At 41.6% G+C, this 25,884-nt stretch overlaps 1 protein-coding gene across 1 annotated transcript; it reads right to left on the bottom strand.

The window, feature by feature from the left end:
* Positions 1-11,836: 11,836 nt before the first annotated feature.
* LOC142586961 (uncharacterized) lies at positions 11,837-15,096 on the bottom strand. The gene is made up of 2 exons (XM_075697832.1): positions 15,014-15,096; positions 11,837-12,836 (listed from the first exon to the last, which is right to left on the bottom strand). Exons 1-2 carry the CDS (start codon positions 15,087-15,089, stop codon positions 12,208-12,210), a joined length of 705 nt encoding a protein of 234 aa, XP_075553947.1. The 5' UTR covers positions 15,090-15,096; the 3' UTR covers positions 11,837-12,207.
* Between the last annotated feature and the right edge of the window lie 10,788 nt (positions 15,097-25,884).

The raw sequence follows: 25,884 nt of genomic DNA, 5'->3' as shown, positions 1-25,884 counted from the left end.
GTGTAGCGCAAACATTGAAACCACGGCATGAGAAACCACGAGGAAATTTGAATAACATGAGTTAAAGTGGCTGTCAGAAATATTCTAATTTTCTTTATTTCAAGTCGCAGATGGGTGGCTTTCTGTCCAGGCACTCTAGAATGCTTCTTGGTGAATAAGATCGCCAGGCTCGCCTTTTGCTGCTAAATCAAATGTGAGCACGAATCACAATAAGAGGTCTGCAAACAAAGTAGGAAACACCGTTTATTCAGCACCTTAAATTTCTCGTATTCGGTAGCAGGATCTGAATGCGTTCCGACTAAACCTTCTGGCTTATACAATGAGGCTGGTGTTCCACCTGCTGTTTTCCTGAAAATCTTGACATAGTGACTGCTGTATAGAGCTGAGCATGTAGTGTCGTTTAGTTTCACTCCAGTGCACCACGAAGGAAGTATGTGAAGTGATTAAAGAATTGTTCGTTCCAGAATTTGGTCGCGTATGCCGGGAAGAGCTTGCTCAGTATAACGCTGGCAGTTCTGATGACTTCTCCGGCACCTTCGACGGTCACGCAAACTTTGTAACTGCTTACGGGAACATTTGGTCCCTCGTCGCGGAGAACGAAATTCTCGGCAAAGCCTCCTCTGTCCACGCGAAGAAGGACTGTGAAGCGCGAGAATTCAGCGCCGATCATGATGCGGCCCTCCTGGCTAGAACACATTCGCCAAGGCGCGTAGAAGAATATGGGGCCGTTGTGGATGAAGTCCACTTGAAGAGAGCGCGTACCACGAAGGCCGTAAGGCTGTGCAGCACCATTCTGCGCTATTTTGTTCAGCCCAGACACACTGAGGGGCCCGAATTCTAGGCCAGCGATGACAGGTATGAATTTGTTTTCAGTCAGGGTGTAGTGAATGGATGGGAAACGTGGCAAGGATCTGGTCCAACGGAGCGTCCACGTCAACGACTGAGAAGTCGCATTCTGTGTGGGAAAAGAAAGTGCTGGTGTGAGAACTGGACGAGAGAAGTCCCTTTTCTATATTAACGCGTTTCCATATATTATTCTGTGAAAATACCGTTTAGCTATTCGAGAGAGTTTCTTCAAGAACTACGCAGCTAAGGTCGCAGCGTTAGCTAGGCGCCCGCTTGTTACGTGCCAAATATTTTTTTTTAAATACGCTTCAAGCATATCTCTAGTTAAATACGATGTAAAGTACACAATCAGTTTGTGATGAGGTAGCAGTTATTTGTGTTCACAGATCATGCCTCACATGCCCTGGGAAACTTTAGAAAATGTGAAAGCGTATTCTTTGACTACGTATATTCTGGACGGTGTACTATTGTGTTTTGTTATTAGTTTGATAAAGAGATGATTAAGAAAAGAGCAAGCCGGCATTGTGCGGTAACCTCAATACTTCTCTGCGATAATTCACCATGGTGTATAGACTGAGAAAGCTCGTAGCATTGACTTGGAGCTATTCATTCAACGGAAAGATGACTCATCATAGTTCACTGGTATGCTGTCGAAAAACATTTGTCAGAACGACTGAAGCTAAGTAATGTATTGTGGCTGTGAAGTAACAAATTACAGTGAAGTAACAAATTAGGACATTTTACCAACTAATTCACACGCACGTCAAATCTGACAAACTTTGAACGCATCTTAGCCAGTATACTGAAGGGTCGTGTTCGCTCTTTTTCTAATCCGTGAGAGGCTAACTTTTTCAGCTATGTGCGAATTTGAATAAATATGCACTCTCATCCGAAAATTGACGCAGTACCATTCTCATTACCACTGATGTGTGATATTCCAAATATTATAGGGATAATCTAGGATGCGCTTTACGAGAGAGTGAAGTATTCCTAACGGGAAGTTAGGAACACCGAAGAAAAATGTTCTGTAAGTAAGCTGAATATTCCGCGTTATATAACGTGAGAGGGGCTTGAACTGCTGAATGTAAGCAAATATATAAACTTGTAACTGTATTTGCCAATAAAACTCCATGCGCTCACCTCCACCTGAGGAGTAGGAAGCAGCAGATGTCGCCATGAAAAGCGCCGCAGCATTGAATTTCAGTGTTGCCATGACGGCGTTTAACCTGTAAAGAGATATGCATGTAATTTGTACTCTACCATGACAAAAAAGAATAGAGAAATCTAGAGCAATTGATTTATTGTTAGGTAAAGCATGAGAAGGCACAGCAAATTTTCTATGCTCATTTTAAATATACAAATCACAGGATAACTCAAAATGCAAGCGAACGATATTACAAGCCACTTTTTAACATTACAGATGCCGTCTCAGCATTTTCATAGGTCTCAGTAGAAAATAAAATCATGGCGGCGTATTTTGGTACTTGGGTTATTTCATCAACTACGGGCTCATGTGAAGCAAGGAACATGCCTCAATGTTCTGTGAACGAAGCGCTATGCAACTCCAATTTACCTTCGCCAACATTATCTAAGGTATTGGAGCCAACACAATCTTTGATAATGAATAAACAATAGCAACGATATCCTAGTGTACATCTTGTCAAAGTTTTGTCAAAAAGATAATGCATTGTTGCAGCGATAAAAAATATATATTGTGCTTATTATTGCCTAAGAATTATTTCTCAATTTTACACTGAATGTCTTTTCTTGTCTATGGCTCAACATGCACATATACATATCTTTATATTTGGAAAAGGTTTACATATTGATTATCTTGCACAATCAGCCTAATGGCACTACCTTATGTGCGAATGATTTTGATATTTCGCTTCCATGAACATAAAAGAAAAGCCTATATTGAACCTCTCAGGATCGAGCACTATGCGTGGTCTGGTAAGTAGGAATAAATTATCTAGTCAGTAGGAATAAATTAAGCTAGCGTCTACATTAGGCTGCAGGACACATTTTGGAGCACACATCCCTAATATATCTGGTAAGTTGTGTTTCTTGCAGCTTGTTCTTTCGTTGCGAGCACGAAAGAAAGAAAGATTATTGTAGCGCTTATAGAGATTGCTCGCCGTATCGCAGCAACATTTTATATCTAAGAAAATAAGAAGACCTTAAAGCAATAAAGACAGGAACCCATTATTTAGGTGGCATTTGAAAGCTACAAGAAATTCTGACATCATCGGCAATAGACCGTTTAGCGAAATGTGACGCTGGCTTTACCACGTTTTACATAGTCTAAAATGCAGTGGTTCACGCAACACGCTTTCGTCACTTTATTTTATGCCTGCATTATGTGTTGAATCTTCTTTAGGATTTCCAGACACAAATTTGTTCCGAGCTCTGTATTAGATTCTTAAACCTTACGCTATCTCAATAACGCACCGTTGGAAAACGTGAAAATATTTACGTGAATAAATGTAATCAAAACTTACCGTTTTCAGTGGTTTCTTCTATATAAGAGCTACAGTGGCAGTGAGTGAAGTTCTCAGACTGTTTTTATTTTGTGAAAAATTGTACTGGTCGTGAAAAGTTGGGCCCGAGAGAACTGACCTCCAAGTCAACTTGGAATGGCCCTTTTAGTACTCCGGTTTCCATGGCCTTGAATGCCACTGATAAGCATGCAAGTGTAACAAACCCTCTGCACCCGGCAACGGATATGGCCTGTGTCAGGAATACCAAAATTACGCACTGGAAGTAGCACATCCGCTTGTTCTTTAGGCACAATAACGAGAAGAAAGTTGCAGCTGCTCACTGCTGGTGGAAGAAAAGTAACGATCTCTGATGATACCAAAGTGTGCGCGAGTAAACAAGCTTTTTCATCAAAATATTCCTCAATGACGTGAACTCAAAATACTTCCTCGCCAGCATCTACATCTGATGCGACCTATATATGCTTTTGGAACCGCAAAAATATTTTGGTACACGATATAAATGCTTACAGATGACGTGAGGTGAGCTTCCTGACGTATCGCTTCAGATGTGTTCTTCTGCAATGTTAGTTTTCGTTACTTCTTACGGGGCTTCAAAAACAGCAGGACAAAGGTTTTTTTTTACTTACCCCATTGGGACCACCGTCGAATTTTCTATAACATAAATTGCCGTGTCCTTGCAGTTATTCGTGTGATATCCAAACACACTCAGCGGGGTTCGAACAAATTCGCTGCATTATTATTTATGTTGTGAGCTGCGCCGCAGTTGCAGCTGCCCGTTTGCAACAACAACTAATACAGCCGCCAGATCGTAACCACACCACATTGACACATCAAAACGAAACGGAGACGTCCATTTACCAGTTCTATACTGCTTCCTCTAATACATTTGTTAAGCAGTATTTGTTGCTGTTGTTATTGTTTGTTTTTGTCGTTTTTTTCGTGGTGTTGGTTCTTCCTGAAAATTTCTTTTCTTTTTTTGCGTACCAAAGCAACCTTAGGATATCATCATGAGGTACGCCCGCAGTGAAGAACTGTGAAATCTGTTTCATCTCTGGGCCTTCGTAAACGCGCACCCAGTGCACATGTGCATGGTCATTTTCCAACTCGCTACCTCGTGCGTAAGCCAAACACCAACTCCGCAGAGCCACCACGGCGTGTTTTCGTGCTTGTTAGTCACGTCTTGTGATCTATTATACGCCCAATGCAACAAGAGCTTGTTGGCGTAATTGGCCTAGTCATTATAGGCACTGAGCCTCGGACTCAGTGGCATTTAGGAATCACCCACGAACCCCAGACGATAGTGTCTAATCTTGCTCTGCTTATAGTTTAGTTCGAACAATCACAAATGCACTAAATGGTCAATACTACAACTCATGGCTAAATATTTAGGTTAATAGGGCCACTCCAAGCACAGGGCCCCCATTAATGCATATTCAATGAGGCCCGACAGACACGAGAAAGAAATTGCGAGTGTGGGTAAAAATTCCCGATGTTTTGTGACATCGAAAAACTTAGCATTAGACACCAACTATCGACATCCCATTGCGATTTCTGACGGCTGCTATGAATTTTTAAGATCGCGCAATCCTTAGCCCTGTTGGCGCTAAAAGATAAGCACATCTACAACGGTATCACCGAAACACTTAGTGTTATGCCTAATTTCGGTGTCCTGCGCGCGAGCTCTCCAACTTGTTTATGTATCCTACTGAGACTTTAGCACCCGGTGGTGATGAAGGCATGTTTTGACACCTCTTTAAACATACTTCCTTGTCAATCTGATCTGGTTAGACTGAAAGAACCTCGCTTATTGAGCTTTCGCCGGTGTATGCGTGTGTGTGTGTGTGGGGAGGGGGGGGGGGGTAATTGCAGAAGGCCGCGTCGTTTCGGTGTTGACTTTCTACGAATTCGGCATAACGTGTGTTTGTAAAAGATTTTGAAGATATAAAAAATGTGCACGGAGGGGATCATTGTCGTACTATCGCTTGAAACTCGCCTTTAATGGAGAACATAATTCTATTAGTGTTGATGTCTACTTGTAAAGACAGGGTTACCTGCTCCTTTATATCCATGGTTTAGGCGTCCGATAAGTAACTACTTACGTTGTTAAAGCAAAGTTTACTGGCCAGCCTGGCCATTCGTGTACACCGTCACAGAGCGTCCCACGTAACCACGTCACCGCTCATAACAGTAGCTTTGTGGCCAGCCTTGCTTTTATAACAATATCCGGTATCGGCCCGTTTACTAATGCTATAACTCCACCACTGACCATCTCTCTGAATGAGAATTTGACCTTGTATGAAAACGCGCAGCTAGATCAGCGTTAAAAAGAATTACATTCCTGAGGAGGTACATTTCTTCCCGAGAGGATGTCAAACTACCTTTTGATGTTTGATTGCGCAGTTCCATGCAGCACAGATTGAAGGGGCATCAGAGATGGGGCAACGTATAGGGCGATTTTTTATATTAGCGCTGTCCTATTTGGCTAATTTCCCAAAACGGCAGCCATCAAATTTTGGGAGGCTTGGCAAAGAAAGCTTTCCTTTAAAATCGTCTGCTGCTGTAAGACAGACTGAACCATACGGGAGGTGCAGTTCGTAAAGTTGAATTATTAGTGCGTTTTGCAAACCAGAACATTTGTTGTCATAGCCAGAGAAAGTTGGCTGAACTTTTCATTGGTTAGAATGGGGGAACGTATACTTCAAAAAGAAACGTACTTCGGTAACCCTTTCTAACATTTTTCACAGTACCACCAGCTGCGCTGGTGTTGCCTGGCCAAATGTACGAAATTTAGGCTGTGCACTATAACGATATGCTTTGTATATATAGCCATCTATAAAACACCTCAATATGTGTCATTGATCAGCAATTTTTTCTAGAGAATTACGTAGGTGAATTCTGAATAGTAGTTTAATATCCTCAATTGAAAGTTGTAGCGGATATATTCATTAATGCGATTTCGAAGGCTTCCTTCAAGAAGTACGGTGCGCCCGCTCGATCGACATCTTGCGGAGTAACGTGGACCTGCCGTGCACATAGCTCAATAGCAAAACAAGGATGATCATGGAGATAGCGTGGTGAAAAGTTGGCCGATCCGAGAGACAGTGTACTGCTTGCTCGCACGGATAACATGATTTACAGGATGGTAAGAGGGCGCTTTCATCGTTTTGCGGATTTAGGGAGCTTATACGTGTCGTATATAATAGTAAATACATTACAGAAGGCGAATGATTATGTAGCATTTAGTTATCCGCCTCACGAGAGCTTTGCTTTAGGTGGGCCCAAGAAAAAAATGTATCGGCGTTAGATCGGCATGATTTCTTTAGTCGAAAATAATCCTGAGGCAATAAACACAACTCTACTCTATGAATAAGAAGCAACAGATGTAACCACAAAGTCTAATAAGGCAATTATCCCTCATGGTGTGACAGTGCTGTTTACAACCTGGAAATACCTTTCTAGCTTGTTACTGCATCAAGGAGGATATTTAATGAATAAGAATGAAGAGACGACAAAAAAAATTGACAAATGACTTCCATACTGGGTCTTCATTTATTGACTCAACTATACATTGTGGCGATTGGAATGTTCGAACTATTTAGGCTTTTTTAAATGTTCTACAGTATGCTCGACATTTTTATTGAGCGATGCGTCATCCAATTGCATTGTATGATGGTCGTCAGTAGCAAGTGCCAAAAATGCTAAACAAAACTTAAGCGAAAAAATTTTAATTCTCAGTTATAATAACAATGACCTGGTACACAAGATCATTTGAAACCTTGAGAATTTGTTCCTAAAGTTTTACTTACAACAAGAAAGCTTATTTTGTTGAGGTTGCCTGAACTCTGTTCTTGAAAGTTCCCTTTCGTGCATAACAAAATAAAATGCCCTACGAGTATAAGTGCATAAAAATCGTTTATCTTCGAGAGAGAGAGAGAGAGAGAGTTATATAGGAAAGCAGGGATGTTATCCAGTCAATAGTCTGGTTGGCTACCCTACGCTGCGGGAAGGAAGAAGGGGAAGCGAGAGAAGAGAGAGAGAAGAGAGAGAGAAGGTGTAGATACGCGTACGGACAGCACTTGAGTTAAAGACGCTCGCGCATACCAGAAGTTCTGAGAAAGCATAAAAGTGCCTTTACTGCCTTCTGAGCCGATGATCGGTCGGGATGGTGCTCTAGTAACGTCTGTTCACTCAGAGGACGATCATCTAATTTCCTCAATGTGTTGGACAAAGATTGTCTTCGTGCTTGAAATTGAGGACAATGGCACAATAAGTGTTCAATGTTCTCATCGCATCCGCAAACATCACACGCAGGATTATCAGCCATTCCAATAAGTGCTGAGTAGGCATTCGTGAAGGCAACTCCAAGCCCTAACCGACACAGAAGAGACGCTTTACATCGGTGTAGACCGGCTGGAGGTCTGAGTTGAAGGGACGGGTTTAGTCTGCGCAGTCTTGTGCGCCTTGTATTTGCGGTGTTCCACTCTGCTAAGGAAATCGTGCGTACTAAAATGCCAAGTTGTCTCACAGCGTCGGTCCTTGAGAGAGGAATGGGGACGCGGCGGTCTTCTTGGTTTGATATCCGAGCTGCCTCATCGGTGCCATCATTTCCTAAGATACCGCAATGACCTGGTATCCACTGGAAAGAAATATGATGGCCTTTTTCTTTTAAGTGATGGACAAGTTCCATCGGAGTAACTTTTTGAGTGAGATTCCGCACAAGTAAATATTCCACTGCGTCCCTTCAACAAGCGGGTGTTGACACCGCTAGGAGAAACTTTCATGCTCCGACAAGCTCCCCCCTGACAAGCTACCGACGATTCTTCGAGCCATATCAATTCGACAACAGAAAATTTCGCACCAAAGCTCCTTTTATTGAGACTCTAGCTGTATGCTTTAACCACGCTAGCAAATCATCTCTCACAAATAGTGCGTCCTGAAGCGTTTCATGACCCATCTGACAGTCAAGAAGGGTGGATAGCTTTCTACGAACAAGCTGTGAAGAACAGTGGATGTCTGATGAAAACCTAGTGATAAACGTGCGACCATTCCTTAGCCGGATAGCAAGGTAGTGGTACCAGTGGAAACTCCCGCAAAAGCTTGAACTTCGGTTTAAATAGAAGGAGAGTTTCCTGCTGACTTTCAACTAGAATCCGGTTCAGTGCTTGTATGAGGCACTATTCTACCGCTTCAAATCAAGCACTCCACTCGAGTATTTTCTCGAAAACCACCTACCTCTTCGCCATGCTTAACCTGGAGTGCCGCTGTCATTGCTTCTTGCGCTTATTATTCACGGCGCACCTAGAGATTTGCAAGGAGAGGTTCTAGCAAAGGGTCTGAAAACGCTCGAAGTGCTTTTACAGCTGCCTCAAACTTTTTCCGCATTCCTGGACTGAGCGAATCTACTAGTTTTGACGAGGCGCTGCAGGGACACCAAGCGTAAAGTTGCTTAGATGAGAAGTGTCTATCGGTGTTGGAAGGTGTCTGGTGTAAGTTTGGGGCGGGTATCGCAACACCTTTAACTCCCGTACAGAAACCCACAGGGTTAAAAGACAAAGAGCCGGAAGAATTAGAGAAAGTTTTTAAATATGCCTCTACAGCAAAAGAGACCGGCCAACTTGTTTACAACACATATAACTCGAAGCGCAGGGTGAAACAATGCGAGCTCTTATAGATAGCGGAGCTTCTGTTTCAATTGTAAAAAGAAACAAAGTAAAAGCAGATAGCATATTTACAGAAAAATCAGTCGTGTTGCGAGGCTACAACGGGCGTGAAAAGAAACACTGCAAATTGATGCGTCTAAAACTTATGTACCAGTCAGGAACTGCAGAAATATGGTCCCTTGTTACATAAACCATTGAGTATGACTTTCTACTCTCCAGGGCAGACATGAAGTACCGCAACCTTATATACAAGGTGTTTCACATAACATGAACCAAGGATTCCGTTCATATTATGATTTTGTTATCATATTGCTCACGGCAGTACATGCTGCGTGGTGAATTTTCCGCCGTATAAAGAAAGCCCGCGAAATATCAAACACAACCACGTGACTGCACTCTTGCGCTAACGTATTGCAGCGATTTCAGCCGTGAGCCCAACCAATCGCTTATAAGGGACGATGGCGCTTTCTTTCACTGTGGCGCCGTCAAAGATGCCGATGCACAATGAAGGAGACGCCTATAGCCGCGGCCGCTGACTTCACCATGGTCCACACGCACGGTTCCTTCGCACGAAGCGCGGTTGAGGGCGCTGCAATACGGTAGGGCATTAACGCAGAGACGTGCTTTTATTTCTCCTTTCGCGGGCTTTTATTAAATGCCTGAAAATGTGCCTTGCCACAAAAACTTGGATCAGTCGTTTTGGAATGCCTTCTGCAAAATAATGTGACGCACTTGGCCCTAAAGTGATTCATATGCTTGCATAATTGATCTTAGTTATGTACTTATTAGACGCAATGTAAAAATACGTTAAGGGGTGCCACATGACGGTAAACCGTAAGTCGTTGGTTTAATTTAGTTGGGGTTAACCATTTTTTTAAAATCATTGGTTCATGTTGCATTAAACACACTGTATATATACACTGGGATGACACCGTGTCTATGAGCGAAGATGCGCATGAGCCGCAACCTGTGGGAAAGGAGAAAGAAATTCGCATTCTTAAGAAAGAAGACGACATTCCTATAATATATGATGAAATATACTATTCCCTAAGCTATCCTACGAAGTTTGAAGTTTAGTTTAAATTACATGACACCGCTTTCTTGTAGAAGAAACCTTACGACCTCACCAGACAAAAGAAACCATGGTTGAAAAACGAGCTTGCGAAGATGTTGGACGCAGGTATTATCTGTCCGTCCGTATCATCATATGCATGGCCGATAAAGATAGCACCCAAGGAAGATGGAAGCATCCGACGATACATGTACTACAGAGCAATTAACAACCAGACAAAGCGCATTACATTCCCTATGCCTAGAATGGATGGAATTATTGACGACATGGATGTACTTGATTTTCGATAATAACTTATGTAAAGTTTTTTGGCAAGAACCACTTCAAGAGGATACAAAGCAGTATATGGAGTTCATAACACCATTTGACATCTACGAATACAACCGCCTCCCCTTCGGATGGAAGAACTCGAACAGCTTGTTTCAGAAAATGATGAATATGGTACTGGATCCCTTCATTTGCAGATCCTGGAATGTCTACGTAGACGATATTATTGCGCATTCTGAAGCGAGCTTCTCCATGCACAACATCTGGCCCATGTTCTCGCAGCTTTGCCAGAAACCAATCTAAATGTCAGTTTTAAAGAGAGTGTATTCTTCAAGAACAAGGTAACTTTCTTCGGCAGGGCACTGCATGGCACTGCAAAGAACGCAAAGGAAGTACCGGTGGCATGAATTGAAAAACTCATGAAACCTTTTGGTATTCACTCCCTACGCGTGTTCTTGGGGTTCGTAGTACATTTTGCAGAATTTGTCTAAGACTGCTCTCAGAGAAAGGTGGCGGAGGAACAAGAAAGAGCGTCATTATATAACGAAGGGTCTAAAAGATCAAAACATTCAGATCTCCGAAAATCTCGGGTGACAAAATATGCATATGAAACAGGTACGTGGCGTACGGTGGCGATTACGGCGCGGAATACCATTACTAGGTTGGCGTCATGAAAAGAAGTACCCTGAGCCGACGCAACAATAGAACATAAATGCTTATTCTACAATTAGATCGGTTCGCTTAAGAGAATGCGAAGCTTGCTCTATATTTTTTACTTTGCATATACTTCTATGCACCCCGTGTTCTATACTCCACAAGTACAGGACGACTGCACGTCCCCTGTGACTAATACAAGCTATGGAATTTAACACACACGAAGTGTTTCGAGTGTGCAGAGTGATTGTGGCAGTGCATGACCTTCTCCCGGCTCTGAGGCCCGCGCTATTGAATATTTGAGCATGGCGTCACTATAGCTCAGCTGAGGCATGCCTTCATCTAACAACAACGTGGTCATGATGCCCACATTGAAGCTAGATCACTTCTCAATGACCAAGGTTGATTGTTTAAGCCGGCAAAAGTTTCCATCTACTGAACAGTAATGACAGGCGCATGCAGAGGCTCGGCTGAGCGATATGGTGCACTTGAAATCTCCATTTGCTCTTTAACCTATCAACACAGCCTGCTTCTAAATTTAGAAGTTTGAAGTTTTAGCAAATAAACACCAAAAGAATATGCCCTTGTCCTGTGCCCACCACTCGTGCCTATCATGTGGTTGTACGTGAAGGAACGCTCGTGTGCAACAATGGACAACCCGTTACATTTGAAAAAGTATTACGTGTGTGCTTAGAGAAGCAAGGAAATAGACATTTTATTCACTTTGTATCAAAGAAATCATACACCACGTTCAGCATTTGAGGTGCGTGTGTCCTACTAAGCAGTCTAGCGACTTCGAAAATTCATATGGTGACAGGTAATTCCAATTTACAGCCATCGCACATACTTTTGCTTTCGCATTGCTATAGCTTTATCTCTCAGTTTCTCTCTCTTTCTATCTCTCTCTTTATCTCTCAGGATAGTTTGGTGCATACCTGCATAAAAGGTAGCACGGCTTCCGTAAAAAAATAACTATTGGAAGCTAATTATATAGCGATATTTACGTACGGCTGGCTACTTATCTACCACGCATCACAGCATTCAACAAGAGGAACCAGACACATAACTCATGCTTCGAAGCCATTGTACACCCCAAAATTCGCCGACACTTCACGCTGCCTGTTTGACTATCGTGAAGTTGCCGCAGACTTGAGCAGCCATGTGCTGCAAGCACTGTTTGGGATCACCGTTGTTTGTAGCTCAGCGATCAGTGCGTACATGCATCTAATTCGGTATATTCAGTGAACGCAGTTGAGCTGCCTTTCTGTAGGTTAGCTTCTTCATGTGGAGCGAACAGATCGAGCTGAACCTCACAGACGGCCTTGCGCAGATTTGCAAGGAAATACTCATTCCACACACGTTGCGTCAGCGAAGGCAGAAGTTCGCTCCAGATTGCCGTCACAGCTCGTGCAGTTTCACCAACACCTTGAACAGCAGCATAAGTCATCTCTGTCGCCACGGGAACGAGAGGATTTTCCAACCTAAGGGCAATTTTCCCGAGTGGTTTTTCGGAAACAACAAATTGCAGGGTGAGGCGCGATAATTGTGCACCGAGTGCCAGTGTTCCTTTCATTCCATTGTACCACCTCCAATTCATTATCATCTCGATGGGACCATCGTGGACCAGGTCGACCTGAAATTTGCGTGTGCCATTGACGCAGTAAGGAAGCAGTGGTCCATACTGGCGAAGGCGCTGGAGGCCACTAATGCTGCAGCACTCTACATCTAAAATATCGCGGTATGAGCCGATCCTCTTCATCTGTTCTTCATGTATCGATAACTGACTGATTACACTTGCAAGAGCACCATCCAGGTCCAGGCCAGTAAAGACACAGTCTACGTCAAGACAGAAAAACAAAAATTAGTACGCCACTATAATGTTGTTCTGTTTACAGATACTATTTTGTTTTAAGTACCCTTATTATTCTCACAAGAGTGAAAAATCTGTATACAGAGTTTGCGAAAATTACTTCCAGAACACACTCTAGAAGTTGGTAGAAAACACTGTAGAAAACATGCAGCCCACCTAATCACGGATTAGATTTTTGGGAGTAGCGCAACAAACGCGCAAGAATGGAGCACTAAAGTCAACGTTAGTTACGAATTATTCTTTGAAATTCACGATAACACCTCCGAGGTATGCATGAATAAACAGCTTAGCGAAATGTCCCTAGATGAAATTGCGGCTCATACGAAGAAGAGAGTACGATATCCTTGTCGAGTATGTCTTTCTGTAAAAGAAAAATATGTGTTGTGCTTCGTTGCAAAAGGGAATTAAGCTAATTGAATCACATTAGGGAGGCTTACGCGATAATTCATTCACAGTTATGCAGAACGATTTAAGGTCACTTCTGTTGAAGTTGAACATGGTATATACTCATTGGATTCATCAAACATCAAATGCACCAACTTCTTTTTTGTATCTCAACGGGTAAAAGTGGCCGCGATAAGATTATCTCCTAAAAATATTGTGCTAATTCAGATGTGGCATGCAAAGTACTCGGCATCAAAATAAATAAAAAAGTTTTACTATCTCCCATACATGCGTAACTTGATGCTTACCAAGAAGGTGCATGCGCTGATGATACTAATACGCAAAGTACCGATCGCAGAAACGGGCTAAATCTCTCCCAAAGAGCGGCATGAAAAGCTTCGTTGGATTCATTAAAGAACTGCGGGCTTCAAGTCTTTTATTATTTGCAGTTGGTGTGCTTAAGTATTATTTATTGTTTCATAGTGCAATTCGAGAGCGAACAAACTTAGTGGATGGTACATCTGCAAAGGTTATGCATAAGCTAATTGATTAGGTCAATGCTATCTTGCATGTGAGTCATTCAGCAAGACCATGGCAAGAAGTAGTCGTGGTCCGCAGTATCCGGGAGTGATCTAAATTAAAGCTGCTGTTTAGAAATGACATTCGCTTAAGTATTAATTTTTAATCAAAAACATTACGGGTACTACACTTAACGAAGGCATCGACAATTTTTTTGCGATACTGAAAAGTGTGGTAATTTCAACAATCAATTGCTGCGTCACGTGAGCTTTATGGTTAAGGTCTACTTAGTTCCATAATTCTTACGGAAGGCTCAGAAATAGGAAATTTATTAGCAACCTGCCTTTCGGCAGTGTTCCTGAAGTGGTACGTGTGGCTGATATGTGCTGATAACTTCATTCCATGTATCTTCTGCTATCGGCCGTAAAACATGAGTTTAGAGCAGTTGGCAACAAGAAAATCGTACCTTCAGTAAAATAATTAATTCCATCTATTTCAAAAGAACCAAATGCTGAACATTAGGAAAAAAAAGAAATAAAGAAACATTTGGGGCACTACACTTTAAAGAGACATAGAGAAACTTTTGACACTATTAAAAAGTGTGTTAGTTTCAAAACGGACACCTGCATCACGTGAACTTTCTGCGTAGGAGCTACTTAGTTCCATCATTGTCCTGAAAGGTTAAAGAATAAGACATTGTTCTGTAGCTTTCATTTCAGCAAAGTTGAAGATGTGATATGCGGGGTCGATTAGTGCTCATGATTTCATTCCAGGTATCTTTCGTTAGCAGCCGTAAAACACGTTTTTAGAACACGGAAGTCTTAGCTTCAAAATAATAAATTATTCCTTCAATGACCAACGCCTTCAACAGCAGCATAAGTAATTTCTGTCACCAAGGGAATGAGTGAATGTTCCAGCCTAAGGGCGATGGTTTTCACGAGTGGCTGTTCCGAAAAAACAAATTGCAGGGTGAAGCACAATAATTGCGCACGAAGAGCCAGTGTCACTTCGATTTGATTGCACCATCTCCAATTCGTTATCATCTTCGAACAAAGTCGACTTGAAATTTGCGTGTGCCAGAAAATTCACGCATATATATATATATATATTCCTCTAATTCTGAATATGGACATTGCTCACACTAGAAACTTCTCCACGATTCCTGCGTCCTCAAAATGATCTCTGGCATACCGAGTGTCCATGTTTATTTATACAACGAATCAAGTCAAGTGCTATTTACCTGTTTTGTAGGTTGCAGAAGCAACGATTATCCCCACGGAGAAGACCACAACCAAGGAGGTTACTGAATGCGTCATGTCGGTTTCAACCTGCACAATTTTTACTCAATATGTACGACATCTTATATGCTCTACGAGGTGAAAGGACTATAAGTTTAATAACAGTCCGTAACACAAGACATCACTCAAAGGATTAGACAGATTTATAAATATTGTGCCTAATAAATTCAAATTTTGACGCGGCTAGATGGAACAAGTTTCCGACACGTCGTTTCTACGATATGGCGCTCTTGATTGTCGTAGCAGGTGCGTAACGAGGGAAAAGTGAAATAAAGTTTCTGTAAGTTTTCACTGGTTCAAATGAGATTATGATAAAACGTTTAGTCACCTCACCTGTACTCATCAGTAACTCACATTTCTTGGAAATTGAACTGTCCTTCACATGAAGAAATTTTCACAGGGCTGTGTTTTATTAAATAAAAAACAATAGAAGCCTAATTTTTTTATGTATAAGCAATTGATTTTAGCAACAAACATCTTCTTTGGCTCTTTTTGCTGAATAATGCATTACTCACTTGGTTTTGTAACAGACCGATAAGCGTATTCATCTTTTAGGAGTTGTTTTACAATAGAAAGTTTTATTTCAGTAGTGTATATAGTGTAGCGACATTGCGTGAAATAAATTTGAAGCTTTACATATCAGGCCAAGGACATGGCTGTCACGTATAAATTGCTTTATGTCATTGCTTTTCTGTAAAGTCGTCTATTTGGGAGTGAAATCGCTACCACGAATCATTGTACTCTCACCAGAAAGAACATGAACACTTGGGTTCTTTTTTTTTCTTTATTGCTAAAGTTTGCCCAACGGCATAAAAAAATAAATATACAAACGTAGGCAGGCTTTAGCGATATACATCAATAATGCTCGATGGTTTCTGTTACAGTTTATTCTTCTATCACGATACATAGTTGGTTGTTAGTAGTAAACAGGCGAGGCTCCCAAAGGGAAATGACCGCAGCAGGACAATCGGTAAACAAGAAGATTGATCTAAAAAATAATAGTATCCTGTTCTCGTGGGATGACCTGTTTGCAAGTAGCGCCACCGTATCTCCTTTAGGCTAGGGAATTTCCAGAAAGGCTGTTTGATTGTAGCTGCGGACGCTCGACTTGAGCAATCGGGGCAAGTATCCCCAAATGGTTCACGGAGGTGTTGCGGCCAAGCGTGAGTGACCGATGGGCTGAGTGCCGCCCGGCAGCATGCCTAATTTAATAATGGGTCTTGTCAATATACTGCGTGCTCAAATAATAAGGTTTTCATACAAAACAAGAAGACACTACTTACCTTCCTTGTTTTTGAAGGCACTATTGAAGAAGTTGAAGTTGTTCTTATAAATAAACTTGAACGCTCTCTATTCACGTTTTGTTGCAAATTTGCAAAGCAAATTTTAGACAGCCCAGGAGGTTACCTTGAGCAAGTAACTGTGTTTCAGTTTTTTTTTATATTCTTCTTTGACGACGAGTAGTCAGACCAGTCGACATTATACTATTACGTTCTTAGCGAGATACGGGCGAAGAATATTGACACCAGAAAAGTTAAGAAAAACTACTTTTGCGCACACTAATAAACAAGGCACACTTTATCTGACCTATTAAATACTATATATGGGTTTTATAGATGCAATTTCACTTCTTTCTTAAGATTCTTGTTTGTCAAAGAAAATGTCTGTTTCGAAGTAAAACAATTGTATAGCAAGATACGAGCTAACTGGATGCCTCCGTCGTCGGGGAAACTATAGGAAAGCAAGAATTTCAAAACTGTCGCGATTCGAACAATGGTGCCGAGTACAAAAGAAGCGTTTTCTGTAGGCTCTAAGGAAAATACGTCAATAAAAAAAGTGAAAATTGGCAATGCAGAAAATGTCTCTTTGAACGATCGGTTATACGACGAAAATGGAGTAGAGCACTCACCATTGTAATCCTGTCACTCGCTTAACGTTCCAGCTGGCACCAGAATATACTGGTCTCAGCAGCTAGCAAACTCTTGTGAACTTGCTTCTACACTTTAGTGAGTGTTCGTTTTGGCACACCAGCAATGCGCAAACTTGCCTACGTCAGGGGCTGCATTGCATCGTCTGACTCATCTGTAATAGAGATCCTTGCAGAACGCGTCATTGTAACCAGGATGCCGCCGACCATCACAACTGCAGACACAACAGTTTCGCATGTGCACAGTGTGTCTCGCTGGCTTCATACATATATATATATATATATATATATATATATATATATATATATATATATATATATATATATATATATATATATATATATATATATATATAAATATATTGCAACGACTCATGCATTCGCGAGCATCGCACAGTGCTTTTATGGCTTTAAAGCGTCTACGGCACTCAAGAGAACGTAATTCTGTTAGGACAATGATGTGCGCATATTCATCACCGACAGCCTTTGAACTCTTATAGAATTAGCCATGCTGTTTGAGAAAATGTAAGACACACTTAGTGAAGCAATTTCGTCACCTAATTTAGAAAATATAAAACGAATGGAAGGAAAGGATATTCCCAAGTTAGTCAAGTTGATTTCTTCTTACAACGCATATAAATTTACTTCATCACTTTCTTATTATAGGCAAAAATTTTAAAATTGGAGTAATGCTGTCAACAAAAGCACCACGCTCACGTAGAACGCCATAGCAGCGCCATTTTTCACAAACTTTGCTGTAACCGTGGAGAGCCACATGATAGACCATACATTTTGCTCCTAAACTCGCAGTGCTGTTTGGTTTCATTTGATGTCACTTTTTGCTATCCTTCTCTTCGCTTACCCTTGGCTCTTATATGTATATACGTTCCATGAATGTAATAATAAATATTTTAAATAGCTTGAAGTGCTTGTCAACAGTCACTCTAGCATTCGCTCGTTCCGAACACTGAATATAATATCAAGGTGCTAAATGGTAATAAAATATATTTCTCATTTGCATTACCTGCTATCATCCGCTTAAATGAAAGGCGTTTTGGCTTTCACCAGAAGTAACGGTGGAAGTGGAAGGTTGTAGCACTTCTCTTCCATAAAGGAAGCATGGTTCGTTATCAACTTGCTAATGCACATTTCACCTTGACAGCTTGCGTCGTAATGTGACTGATATTTTGGGTTAGCAGGGAAATAGAGAATTATAAACGGTGAAAGGACATAAACAAATCTACTTCTCTTGTGCGCGCCTTTCTGTTAGAATAAAATTAGCGGTGGTCAAATATCCTCCTTTTCACGAATGAATCGAATACGAGTACTAGGTAATGAGTATTGATTAAAATATCGAGTACGCATGCTCATACGTTATGTATAAAGGGACAGAAAAAACTCTCTGTTTCATCAGATCAGGTACCAAGTCTGTACTGACTAGGGCATCCGTATGTCCGGAGACAACGAGCGCAACCGACACATGGTGAAAATATTCGAGTCCCACAGGGACAAGGTACACTCACGGGACATCAATCGCAGTTCAGCCGCAGCGTCTGTTTGCAAAAGCGGAATGAAGACTCGTTGACCACTTTCATGTGCAGATCGGGCGGCTTCATCGGCGTGGTCATTCCCGCTGATGTTACAATGTCCTGGAAGCCACTGAAAGATAATGTAGTGTCCCTTGTCATGGCTTTGATGATATATGTGCCGAATTTTCGAGGCCAGATGTTCATTGGATCCGTGGCGCATTGGGCTTCGTATGCACTGAAGGGCTGCCTAGGAGTCACTAAAGACTGTCCATTGTTGCGGTGGCTTCTGCTTAACGAAATCAAGTGCAGCACGGAGCGCCGCGAGTTCTGCACCCGTCGATGTTGTCACACATGAAGTTCTTAATTTGATTTTCTCAGATGCAGCCGGGATGATGACTGCTGCAGCTGAGCTGTTGAGTTTTACTGAACCATCTGTGTCTACATGTTGCCGGAATCTGAGCACGTTGCGAATGTGTCCAAAGTTGCTTGTTTCAAAGCTTGCAATGGCGCTCCAGCTTTCTTTCTGATTCCTGGAATTGTCAGTTGCACTAGCGGCTGGTGCAGACACCACAATGGATCTGACAATCGTGTAGCAGGCGTAAATTCTGATGGCAAGTAGGACCGATGTCTTACAATAGTTTTAGAAAAATTTGAAAGTGGCCTTTCTGCTGGCAAGCAAGCAAGATGGTGTGAGGGAATCCGAGTCAGGTATCGGATGTGCGCTCTCAGGACATCCGTATCAATGTAGACCGTCAAAGGAGCGTCTCTGGCTATGGACACTGTCGCAATCGATGACGTAGTTTTGGGAAGACCGAGACAAGTCCTGATTGCTTGGGCTTGCTTTGCGAATATTCGTAGTGCAAGTATTTCCTAGTACAGGTAAGCTGTACCGCAGGAAGTCAAAAACAGTGCTTTATATAGTTGCAACATTAACGGTACTGTTGCACCCCCAGGGCTTCCCGCCGAGAAACGCAAGAATGTCCACAATGGCGGCGAAACGCTTTGTCATGTACGAGATGTGAGGGCTCCAAAATAAATCCCTATCAATGATAACGCCAAAAAATTGGTGCGTTCGTCTATTTCGATAATTTGGTCATAGCATACGGGGCCATTGCTTTGCGAGTAAAAGCAGCGAGTGCACATTTCTCAGCGGAAAGCTCCAAGCATTGTTTTCTTAGGCATGTTGACATAGCCGTTGAGGCTTTCTGAAGTCGTGCGCGGACTTGTACACGGGTCACACCTGAAGCCCATATGCAAATGTCATCTGCATATACGGAGAGCTGAACGGTTTGCGGTAACGAATCAGCGAGACCAACGAGCATTGAGTTGATAAGGGTAGGGCTGAGTACTCAGCCTTGCGGTACACTACGACTGGTATAGCTTGATGGCGTTGGTCCGTCTTCAGTCAAAATAAAGAAAGATCTTCCATTCAAATAGTTGCATATCCAGCGAAAGGTGCGTCCGCCAATCCCTGCAGCTTCCAAGGCATCCAGAATTGCATGATGGTCTACATTGTCGTATGCACCTTTAACATCAAGGAATAGGACCGCAGTGATTCGTTTCAGATGTTTCTGGTGTTGTACGCATGTTACCAGGTCGATAATGCTATCTATTGACGAGCGGCCGCGTCGAAAACCAGCCATTACCTCTGGATAGACGTTGTAAAATTCTAAGTACCATTCCAACCGTGTAAGGATCATTCTCTCCATTACCTTGCCGACACAGCTGGCCAGTGCTATTGGACAGTAAGATGACAATACCAACGGGGATTTGCCAGCCTTGAGGAGTGGAACAAGCCGACTGGATTTCCACGTTGTAGGGACCAGGCCGTCGCGCCATGATGCGTTGTATAGGCCTAGAAGGGCATCTCTGGCCTCTGGACCAAGGTTTGCAAGCGCAGAGTATGTGATGCCATCGTGTCCTGGTGACGAAGATCGTCTGCACCCAGGAAGCGCGGCCTCCAGTTCTTCGATGGAGAAAGCAGCGTCTATGCTAAGATCTCGGGAGCAAGGGGGCACAATGGGAATAGGTGCGCAAGGTGAATACGTGAGCGCCGGAACCGCGATCCTTGCGCAGTAATCTTCGGCTACCTCGACTTTTCGGCGTCCTTGATGTAGGGCTATATACTTAAATGGACGACGCTGCTGAGGAGCTGTTGGAAGTCCACGTATTGTTCTCCAGACAACCGACAGAGGTTTACGCGGGTCGAGAGACTCGCAAAACGATTTCCAGCGTTGATTTTGTAGTGCAGCAAGGCGACGCTGAATTTTCTTTCACGCATTCATGTTCTTGAGAGTAGCGCAACAAACGCGCAAGAATGGAGCACTAAAGTCAACGTTAGTTAGGAATTATTCTTTGAAATTCACGATAACATCTCCGAGGCTTGCATGAACAAATAGCATAGGGAAATGTCCCTAGATGAAACTGCGGCTCATACGAAGAAGAGTGTACAATATTTTTGTCGAGTTTGTGTTGCAAAATGGGATGAAGCCAGTTGAATCAGATTAGGGAGGCTAACGCAATAATTCATTCACAGTTCAAGGTTTGGTTTTGCTGAGCTACGCAGAACAAGAAAAAATATTTCATCGACTGCTAGATAAATGATGTATATATATATATATATATATATATATATATATATATATATATATATATATATATATATATATATATATATATATATATATATATATATATATATATTCAACTAATTGTGACTATGGGACATCGCTCAAACTAGATACTTCTCCACGATTCCTGCGTCGTGAAAAGGATCCCTGTTATACCGAGTGTATATTTTTATTTGTATCACGAAGAAAGTCACGTGTTATTTACCTGTTTTGTGGTTTCCGCAAGCAACGATTATACCCATGGAGAAGACCACAACTAAGGAGGGTACTGAATGCATAATGTCGGTTTCAACCTGCACAATATTTACTCAATCTACATGACATTTTAAATGCTCTACGAGGTGAAAGGACTATAGTTAGTTTAATAATGGCCCGTAACGCAAGATGTAACTCAATGTATTAGACAGATTTATAAACATTGTGCCTAATATGTTCATAATATTACAAGGCTTGAGGAAACAGTTTTCGAACACGTTTTCTCTACGATATGGTGCTCCTGTGTGTTGTAAGAGTTGTGTGATGAGGCAAGAGTGAAATAACGTTTCTATAGGTTTTCACTGGTCAAAATAAGATTATGATCAAACGTTTAGTTACCTCAACTGCACTCGTCACTAATTCCCATATCTTGGAAATTGAACGGTTGTTCATATGAAATTTTCGCTGGGCTGGTTTTTCGGAAGGACCGAGGTTTAATGACGGAAAATGTGAGGAACATAATTTTTTTATGTAGAAGCAATTAATTTTAACAACAAGCATTTTGTATTAGGCTCTTTTTGCTGAATGACTGATTACTCAACTGCTTTTCTAACAGAGAGGTAAGCGTATTTATGCTTTAGCAGTTGTTTTACAACACCCAGTTTTATTTTTTTGCCATGTATGGTGTTGCGACCTTGCGTGAAATAAATTTGAAGCTTTACCTGTCTTGTCAAGAAAAAGGCAGTCATGAACAAATTAACTGAAGCCGTTGTTTTATGTGAAGTTGTCTGCTGCCGACCAAAATCGCTGCCATGAATCATTGTACTTTCTACAGAAAGAAACATGAAAACTTGTGTTCTTTTTTTTCTTTATTCCGAATGTTTTCCTAACGGCATAAACTATTAAACATACCGATATAAGCAGGTTTTAGCCATATACATCAATACTGCTCGCTGGTTTCAGTTTCAGTTCCCGTTTCAATATATGGTTGTTTGAAGATACATCGTTGTTAGTAGTATACAAGCGAGGGTCACAAAGTCAACCGACCGCAGCGGGAACCTCGGTTAACAAGAAGATTGGTCTCAAGAATCACAGTCTGGTGTTCTCTTGGGATGAACAGTTTGCAGGTAATGCCGTGACATCTAGTTTAGGTGAGAACATGTCCACAGCGGTCGTTTGATGTTTGACGCACAAGTTTGGCAGTATGGGCAAGTATCCCCGAATGGTCCACGCAGGTGTTGTGGCCAAGCTTGAATGACCGATGGTGTGAATGCCGTTCCCTCCCACATTATCAAATTACTAAGTGTTCTCGTCATTATGCAGCGTGCTCAATCTATAAGGTTTTCATAGACAACAAGAAGACACTGCGCCTCCTTTGTTTTATAAGACACTATTCAGGAATTTCAAACTGTTCGTAAAGGAAACTTGAAAGCTCTCTATTCATGTTTTGTTGCAAATTTGCTAAGCAAATTTTAGACAGCCCATGAGGTTATCTTGAGCAAGTAACTGTGTTTCCGTTATTTTGAATATTCTTCTTAGTCGACGAGGAGTCCGACCAGTCGAAATTATACTAGTGCAGTGTTAGCTAGATACGGGTGAAGAATATTGGCACCAGACAAGCTAGGAAAAACTACTTTTTCTCAGATTGATGAACAAGGCACACCTTATCTGAGCTATTAAATATTATATATTGGTTTTATAGATGTAATTTCAGTTCTTTCTTAAGATTATTGTTTGTCTGAGAAAATGTCTGTTTTGAAGTAAAACAATAGTATATCAAGATACCAGCTAACTGGATGCCTCCTTCGTCTCGGAAACTATAGGAAAGCAAGAATTTCAAAACTGGCGCGATTCGAACAATAATGCCGAGTACAAAACGCGCGTTTTCTGTAGGCTCTTAGGAAAACACACCAATAAGAAAAAAAGGAAAATTGCCAATAGAGAAAATGTCTCTGCGAATGGCCGGTTAGACAGCGAAAATAAAGTAGAGCCCTCACCATTGTAATGACCTCGCTCGCTTGCCGTTGCAGCTGGCACCGGAGTATACTGTTCTCTGCAGCTAGCAAACGCTTGTGAACTTGCTTCTACACTTTAGTGAGTGTTCTTTTTGGCAGACGTGCAATGCGCAAACTTGCCTACGTCAACCACTGCATTCCATCGTGTGACTCATGTGTAACAACGGTCCTTGCAGAACACATCGTTGTAACCAGGACGCCGCCGACCATCACAACTGCAGACACAACAGTTTTGCATACGCTCAGTGCGTCTCGCTGGCTTTATATATATATATATATATATATATATATATATATATATATATATATATAGTTGCAATGACTAATGCGTGCGCGAGCACCGCACAGTGCTTTCTTGCCTTTAAAGTGGCTATTGCGCTCAAGAGAACGCAATTCTGTTAGGACAGCGATGTGCGCGCATACATTACAGACAGTTTATAGAAGTCTTCTAGAAGTAGCCCTGCTGTTTGATTGAACAAAATGTAAGCCGGACTTAGCGAAGTGACTTTGCTATCAAATTTCGAAAATATAATAAGTAAGGAAGGAAGGGATATTCCCAAGATATTCAAGCTGATTTCTTTTTACGATGGATATAAATTTATTTTATGACTGTTCTTAATATAGGTCCAAGTTATAGGCAAAATTACAATAATATTGTCAACGAAGCCACCACGCTCCCGTCGAACAGCACAGCAGTGCCATTTTTCACAAACTTTGCTGCAGCCTTAAGAAAGCCCGCCGATAGGCCATATATATAGCTCCTGAACGCGCTTTGTCATCGGTGTCATTTGATGTTATTCTTTTTGTTATCCTCCTCCTCCGTTACCCTGGCCTATCAGTTCTATACGTGTTCCATGAAAATTATAATAAAATAGTTTTAAATGGCTTGAAGTTCTTGTCAACACTAACCCTAGCATTGGCTCGTTCCTAACACTGGATGAAACATCAAGGTTCTAAAATGTAAAAAAAAATATTTCCCTGCAATTGTCCGCTTAAATGAAAGATGTTTTGACTTTCACCAGAGATCTTGGTTCGCATTGCACTCGAGTGGAAGTTCGTTGCACTTATGCTGAAAAGGAAGCATGGTTCGTAATCTACTTGCTAATGCACATTTCACCTTGACGCCTTGCATAGAAATGTGATTGATACGTTGGCTTACCAGAGAATCAGAGAGAAAACATAATGGTTCAAAAAGATACAGAAACTTACTTCTCTTGTGCGCACGTTTTTGTTTGATTGATGTTAGCGGTGGGGCAATTATCAACCTTTTCAGGAAGGAATAGAATACGAATACTAAGTAATGAACATTGATTAGAATATCGAATACTCATGCTCATACGTGTATGTGCACAAAATGCAAAAAAAATAAACTTTCTTTAGAATCAGATCAGTTACCAAATCTGTACTGATAGTGCATAAAGGAGAGGTACTCTGATGGACAAAGCATCAGTTGCAAACAAAAGAGCATTAGTTGTCAGTAAGGGACTGCACGGATAGCAGCTTCACAACTTGGAATCGAGATTGCAAGAAAATTTTCCAAGACTGAATGATTGCTACATTAATGGCTTGCCAAAAACTGTAAATAAGTGGTTATCGTAAAATACTCAAAAATTCTGTAAAAAAGAAAACAAAGAGCTGTTGACGGTCTTGTGTGCCATAAAGAGACGGAAAGGGGCCCGCTGCAAGGAAATTATCACTAATTGAAAGGTAATAGATAAATCAGCTTCATGACTGGAGCTCCAACAGCACACAATGACGGACTACAGCCAAACGTCATCGGTTGTCATGTAGGCTTGCACCGCAAAATTATAAGGGGAGCTAGCGTGACACATTTTTTTTCTGCATTGCTTGGGAAACTCTGTCGTTGTTTCACTTGTGATAATTCGCGAAACTTTGTTTATTTTACATAAAGCAGTACTCACACTTTTGACGATTGGTTTTTGCGAAGTATTTGGTTAGTTCTGAATAGTAGGACAACCCGCCGTGCTGGCATAGCGGCTACAGTGTTGCGCTGCTAAGCACGACTTTACATGATCAAATCCAGCCATTGGCGGCTGAATTTTGATGGGAGCGAAATGCAAGACCGCCCGTGAATCATGCATTGTGGGCACGTTAACGAGCTCCTGGTGGTGAAAATTAATCCGTAGGTATACCACTACGGCATGCCTCATAATCAAATCGTAGTTGTGGTACCTAAAAACCCAGAATTCGAGTCAGTATTTGACAATGTCGAGAACTTCGTTTTTGGATACGAATCAGATATCACATACTAACTATTCATATTCGCATTCAAAAGCTCGAATATTCGCATACCTTAAATAAAACGGTTCATTTTAAAATTTTAGATTCTCACGTAAGATTCTGTAGAGCAAAGGCAGTCTTCATAATGAAACAGAATGCTTGAATGAGGACTATAATATGGACATATGTAATTTGTATTGAATTAGTTAACCTGTGCTACTTGTTTTATCATTAGTGACAAGGGAAGGAAAGCTTACCGTAAGATAATCCAGACGA

The sequence above is a fragment of the Dermacentor variabilis genome, chromosome 7, assembly GCF_050947875.1.
Source record: "Dermacentor variabilis isolate Ectoservices chromosome 7, ASM5094787v1, whole genome shotgun sequence".
In the NCBI taxonomy this organism is placed as follows: Eukaryota; Metazoa; Arthropoda; class Arachnida; order Ixodida; family Ixodidae; genus Dermacentor; species Dermacentor variabilis.
Note: the sequence above shows the minus strand (reverse complement) of the source record. Positions and strands in the feature narration are given on the sequence as shown.

Bases quoted from the DNA above. Each gene is read 5' to 3' on its own strand.
- LOC142586961 (XM_075697832.1), bottom strand. From the start codon at position 15,089: ATGACGCATTCAGTAACCTCCTTGGTTGTGGTCTTCTCCGTGGGGATA. The intron at 12,837-15,013 runs GTAAATAGCACT...GTCTTGACGTAG, and splicing joins TTCTGCAACCTACAAAACAG to ACTGTGTCTTTACTGGCCTG.